The sequence below is a fragment of the Macrobrachium rosenbergii genome, chromosome 24 (assembly GCF_040412425.1).
Source record: "Macrobrachium rosenbergii isolate ZJJX-2024 chromosome 24, ASM4041242v1, whole genome shotgun sequence".
NCBI classification, from domain to species: domain Eukaryota; kingdom Metazoa; phylum Arthropoda; class Malacostraca; order Decapoda; family Palaemonidae; genus Macrobrachium; species Macrobrachium rosenbergii.
Window position 1 is genome coordinate 35,629,541 of NC_089764.1, and position 6,534 is coordinate 35,636,074.

The 6,534-nt window shown below is 38.6% G+C and overlaps 1 protein-coding gene across 1 annotated transcript; it reads right to left on the reverse strand.

Moving 5' to 3' along the window:
- Positions 1-2,066: 2,066 nt before the first annotated feature.
- On the reverse strand, positions 2,067-2,754 carry LOC136851847 (uncharacterized). The gene is made up of 2 exons (XM_067126158.1): positions 2,287-2,754; positions 2,067-2,150 (listed from the first exon to the last, which is right to left on the reverse strand). The coding sequence occupies exons 1-2, from the start codon at positions 2,752-2,754 to the stop codon at positions 2,067-2,069; spliced, it is 552 nt and encodes a 183-aa protein (XP_066982259.1).
- Between the last annotated feature and the right edge of the window lie 3,780 nt (positions 2,755-6,534).

Consider the following 6,534-nt stretch of genomic DNA (forward strand, 5'->3'; position numbering starts at 1 on the left):
CGCCCAAATACTTGACCGACATGAAGCCAACCTGCCTGCCTACCCCTGAAAGATTGCCAAACGAAACTGATGACAAACCCCCTATCGACTATTTCTTCATTGGAGATGAGGCCTTCGCTCTTAAGAAGTATATGATGAAACCATACCCTGCACGAATGCATCTACAATTATCGACCAAGCAGGGCAAGACATATAGTGGAGAATGCCTTTGGGATCCTAGCAAGCAGGTAGATATCGTTCACAATTTATAACTGTTTTTATCTGGTCTTCTCATTTAAGTACATATTTAATATGATATACCTTTTGTATACTAATTTTATTTTTCTTTTAATAAGAAATAATACGTATTTAATATGAACTACCTTTTGTATACCATCTAATAACTGAATCAATATTTTCCTTTTGTCTCCCACAGATTCCGTGGTGTTGGCCGTTTGTGTGTGGCACAACTTCATTTTGACAAGAAATCCTCATCCCAGGAGTGAGGGGATCGAGACGTGTGGTCTGGGGTCCTGCCTGGTAACTGGAGGCCTGAGCAAAGTTTGCCAAGCCTGGCTCTCCCAAACCGCCAGACAGCAACAATATCTGGCAAGTTTCAACGTGACCACCTTCGTGATTACGTAAACTCCCCTGCAGGCTCCGTTCATTGGCAGGAGTCAATTACATAAGAAAACAATGGAAAATGCCTTTTCATACTTCAGAAAATCATGTTGAAAAACTTTGTGAATTTCCTAAATAAAAGTTACAATTCAAAAATATTTATATTATTACCAAATATATTTTCTTTTAAGTTGTATTCAGTGTCATATCTATATGTGAAATGTTCAAAGTATGTCAAGAATACTGAAAATCTTGAATGCAATATATATTTTACTCAAAATAGAAAATGCCTTTTTCACTTCTTATACTTCAGAACATTCTAATAAACTGTATTTGATTGCAATGAAGTCACTGACTTGTTTGTATTTGTATAAAAGAAAATCATATTTAAAAAACTATGTAAAATTCCTGAATAAAAGTTAAAATTCAAAAATATTTATATTATTACAAAGTATATTTTCTTTTATGTTGTATTCTGTGTCATATTTATCTACATCTGAAGTTCTTAGAGTATATCAAGAATACTGAAAATCTTGAATCCAAAATAGATTTTAATCAAAATAGAAAATAAAGGCAGTCGTGGGTAATTAATTCGGTCCTTGACCTCTCTCTCTCTCTCTCTCTCTCTCTCTCTCTCTCACCCCCTTGGGATAAGCTTTAATCTTCTTTTGGCTGAGTGACTCGCCCCAGACCTTGAATCGGGGTATAATCTTGCCAGCTGGGATGAGAGAAAGTTTCTCCCATCACAGTATACCAGCAATACTAAGGATATTTAACATATTTTACTTATTACCAGTTTTCATGTGTTATTTACCTTTATCTGAAATTCTGAAAATATTTCAAAAATACTGATAATTTTGAATTGCACGTTACTTTTTGCAAGGAGACTGAGGGGCGAAGATGTTGAAGTTGCAGGGTGAGGCACGAAAGATGTGGTTGACGACGTATCTTGGTCCATTTCCCAAGACGAACATCTGGTGCTTGGGAAAAGATCGAAACTCGCTTTCATTCTCCCTTCTTTCGTCACCTTCCGTAGTCTCTGCACAAGAAACCCAATCTCCATTTGCAGGTACGTATAGAAGAACGGATCAATCTCCGTGCAATCCTTCGCAACCTTCTTCAGGTGGAGATTCCAGTAGGCCTCTTTGGGATTTGGCTATATCCAATCCATAAGTACCTTCTTGGCCACTTCAACGTTTTCAGTCACCTAAAGAACATAGAAAAAAATATTAATCAGTGCGCAAAAGTAATATATATTTCATTGCAGAAATCAAAACCAAGAAAAACTCAGACAATAAAAAATATGTATATAGTCAATGTAATGGAAATCAACATGTTTGTTTTATGTTTCAAGATTGAAAATAATGAAATGTTAACCTTCTCAAGGATGGAGTCTTCGGTCTGCTGACATTCGGGGTCAAACTTCTTTCTCTTAGGCCTCCTTTCCTCGATGGTGGGGATGATGGTCACTCGTCATCATCCCCACCAGCAGCATCAACTTCGTCAGGAGCATCAGGAAGGGCAGCAGCAGCAGCAGCAGCAGCAGCGGACTGTAGGGAAAGAAAAAGGGAAATGTATTAATAATTTTGGAAACAGCATATATGAAACATGAAAACTTTTATATTATGATATTTGATAATCAGGAAAAACACAGCATATGAAACCAGTACAGGGCAGAACAATTACCTCTTTCAATCCAAGGGTCTTTGGCTTCTTCTGACGGACAATGTGTTTCCCGAAGAAGCTAAGCGTCGTCAGGATCCATCTTTCCCTGTCCATCAGCTCCCTCACTGCTGCCTGGCCGCACTCGGTCCTGGTCAGCCGCCCATACCTGGTTCTGATCGACTTTAACCACGTGCTCAGCTGTGTTCCTATCAAAGGCAGGTTGAGGGACTTGGCCTTTTCTGACGGGAGTCCCGTCTTCTTCGCCACCTCCTTGAATTCAGCGAGGCCTCTGTCATACAGAAAGGGGTGCTGCTGTAGCCATTCCCATAACATCCTTTCCTGGTTGTCTGATATGAACGCACAAGGAGTTTTCTTCCGATGTTGCTGCCCAGACCCCTCGCTCACTCTCTCTGCATCCATCGTCGACTCCTCATCATTGCCAAGGACTTCCACCTCGGACTGGACCTTGGCCTCATCCCCAAGTTCCATGGTCAAGGGTTCCTCCTAGAGGTCAGTTGGGGCCAATGACGTCGACAGAGACGATTCTTCGGTGGCTTGCTGAAGGGCATGAAGACAGGGGTTATCAGCAGAAGAAGCAGAAGATGACAAAGAGCTATGGCGTTGGATGGCTGCTGCAGAGGTCCTAGGGGAGATGTCCTTGTATGGCACAACCTTCTTCCTGACAACCTAGACAACGTTTTGTGGCACCATGATGATCCAGCAAAGGGCATGGCAAGGATAGCAACGGAGGTCACGTACAGGTCGCAGGTGAGAGACTGTTGATCTGAGAGTTTGGGAGCTGCCTTTTATGGCTGCCGATGCACGTGACACAGTCTGACTACTGTGCATGCTGTGGAGTTGTAAAGTACATGGCGTACGTTGTATTTCTATCATATTCACTCAGAAGGGATAATTCGAATGAAATGCTGTCAATTGGTTAATTACTGAGTCGGGAAGTTGGGAAAACAAGCTGGTATGCAAGCAGTTAGCTTGCCCAGTAATTCCTTTCGTGCAGTAGCACTCAGCTTCCAAATTCTTTTATGACTTGTATGGCCTAGTGGGCAGCGCCCTTGTCTTTCAATTGAAAGACCTGGGTTTGATCCTGATGTGAGTTAGAAATTTATTTATATATGTATATATATATATATATATATATATATATATATATATATATATAGTTATGTATATATATGTATATATATACTTGTGTATTTATATATATGTATATATATGTATGTATATATATGTATATAAATGTATATTTACATTTGTATCTATGTATATATGTTCAAATGGATACTTAGATAAAGAATTCAACACGATCCGCCAACACCTAATGCAACTGCTCCATCCACCACACATTATCGAAAAGACTATTAACAAAGCGAATAAAATATACTACAGAGGTCCCACTCACAATAGACAAATAGATCGTAACAACAAAATAAAGCTTCCATATGACGGAAACAGCCAAAAAGCCACAGAACAACTCAGGTCTAATAATCCTTTTATTTTCTATTATTCCGAATCCATCAGGAGCTCGCTCATTAACGTATACTTAAATAAAAAGAAAGGGGAAGAAGCCGGAGTTTACAAGACCCCGTGCAGCAATTGCAATGAGATTTACGTGGGGGAGACAGGTAGATCCATCTCACAAAGGTTAACAGAGCACAAAAGATCAGTGCGGTATGCTTCAGAGAGTCCAGGGATTTTCCTACATAGCAGGGATAAAGGCCATACCATAAACTGGAGCGGGGCAGAGCTGGTTTTCAAAAGTAGCTGTCGGTACAAAAGGGAGATGCTGGAATCTGCTATCATCAATAAAACCAACAATATGAACTTGTCAGGAGGACACTGGAAATCCGATGACATCGACGGGCTAACTCTCAGGCCTCTTCTCAAGCAGGTGCTCCAGAAAATATGACCACCAGACGCATCGCCAGACAGGAGTAAATGAGGCCAAAAACCACCAGGGAATTGCTTAATTTCCCTCCTTCTTGGGTCACCTGCATACCATCGGAGACTTATGCTTTGTATATATACTCTTGTAACATTTCATCTGTCCATATTTTACCAGTGAACAGGGGCGCAGAAAGAAGTGCTTGAAATATATGGTTGCAACTTGCAAATATTGTTTTATGGGCCTTTTTATCTTTCACATTATACTGTGGTATTACAGTAAAAGACATTCATATACATATATATATATATATATATATATATATATATATATATATATATATGTATGTATGTATATATATGTATATATATATACATATATATGTATATATGTGTGTGTGGCTTCACTGATAAACTCATAAATGAATAATTCAAATAACAATCACATCGTACGCTAGTACACTAATAACTTTCAGTGAAACTAATTTCGTACATTTTTGGGAACTTCCCGTGGAACAAGTTTTAAAATGTGTCAAATTATTTCAAGCGGACCAAATTATGCGTGAAATTAGCTTTGTTCCCAAACTTATGACAGAGGGGAATTCAACCCTTTCAATCATTATTTGCATTTTTCCCTTAAAAAAAAAAAAAAAAAAAAGACTCGCTACGTAACATTGCATTTTATCCAAACAAAACTTTGCAGACGGAGGAAACTCGACGGGGAAATTGTGTCATTACAGAAGGCTTATGGTTGTTTTTGATAAATATTCTTCAGTGGAAACATACGAGAGAGTATAAATTTTTAACGCGTTTTTTTATGCAAGATTTTTCATGTGTATGACTGAAGTTTTTTTATCTGTAGTGCATGAATAGCAAGCTACATCGGCCACTCATTGGAATATTCCAAAGGGACTCAAAGATGTTAACAAATATAGATTTCCTCCACCCCTTATGATTCCTGTTCCTAGACAGCAATGATTCCTAGCATTTTGAAGATGGCCAGTACTCAGAGACTTTCTGGGCCTTTAAGAAAGCACCGTCGTTTTGGAGAGCTGTTGAATCACTAAGATTTACTTTAAATCTCACAAAAACTTAAGGCGACTTGAATAGAAAATTCACAAATAAAACTTGCACAGCTCAGATACTTATTAGGTAGTTATTAACACCGACCAGGCTTGCTCATTATTCATAAAAGTATATAAAGGCAAACGTGGATAATAATACTGTTTGCGTCTTCAGATAACATATTATTAAGCGCCTTGAATGTGTTTTGATACTGAACAATAAGTTATGCGAACTGACATTTTTTTTAAATTTTGATATTTATCAAAATTCTATAAAAGCCCTGTTATACTGCCTCAAATACTGACAAGTAAAATAATTTGCACTAAGGAACCATGCACAAAATTAATGTGGCTCTCATGCTGCACAGCGCACTTATAATATATTCATAATTCCATGCGGCACAAATGTTTGCCTTTGGCATGTTTATTTTACTGGAAAGATTAATGCAAAACAAAAATAAAGTAGAGCCAGTGATTCTCTTTTGAAAGCACCTAAGAACAGTTTGGAAATGAATCGCTCTGGTTTATTTAACAAATTATTCACGTAGAAAATAGTGGAAGACATTGAGTAGGAAATCAAAACGCCGCGCAAAAACCCAGTTGCAATAGCAGCTCTGTGTGTGTGTGTGTGTGTGTGTGTGTGTGCGCGTGCGAGTGTCTCTTTTTCTTTTTCTCTATGTCTAAAAATATGTAACATGATCTAGAATGGTAGGGCTGACCCGGGTGGTTTTGTATTGCACTGTACCTTAGAATTTCCCAACATTTTAAGCATCGTATTCTTCGTAGTCGAGATGGACGCTTTCAAAAACATGATTTCAGTATCATTTCTTTATAGAAATAATTGCTCCCTTCCCTTGAAAGGTTAATTATCAAGAATCGGGATGTCCCAGAGAAACTCACCTGTATTGTATTCCTATTTTTACCTTAGACAAGTTATGCAGTTAACTGACGTCACTTCGCTGCAATCTACAAAACACAGCAGAAAATAATGACTAGGCTAGTTGTGGGAGACTGACGTCTAATTATGCATTTGTTATCATCAGTTCTGCTCAATAATTGTTGAAGAGGTCCTGACTGACTACTCAATGGAGGGTAACAGCGTATTAATTACATTTCTCGAAAACTAATTCCTTGCTTTCAAGCCGCAACTGCAGGTCTGCTTTACTCTAAGAAAGGTGTTTTGCCATTTGCGGTTTTCCCTTGGAAGAGGTGTCCGCAGATTTGTCCTTCCGTCCGCAAGGTTAGAACCCCTCGTTGCAACCCCCTTCCATTCTTTGACTGTACCTCCGTTCATATTCCCTTTCTT

Coding starts and splice junctions, on each gene's coding strand:
- LOC136851847 (XM_067126158.1), bottom strand. CDS start 2,754: ATGGAACTTGGGGATGAGGCCAAGGTCCAGTCCGAGGTGGAAGTCCTT. Junction 2,151..2,286: donor AGACCCTTGGATTGAAAGAG/GTAATTGTTCTG, acceptor CTTTCCCTACAG/TCCGCTGCTGCTGCTGCTGC.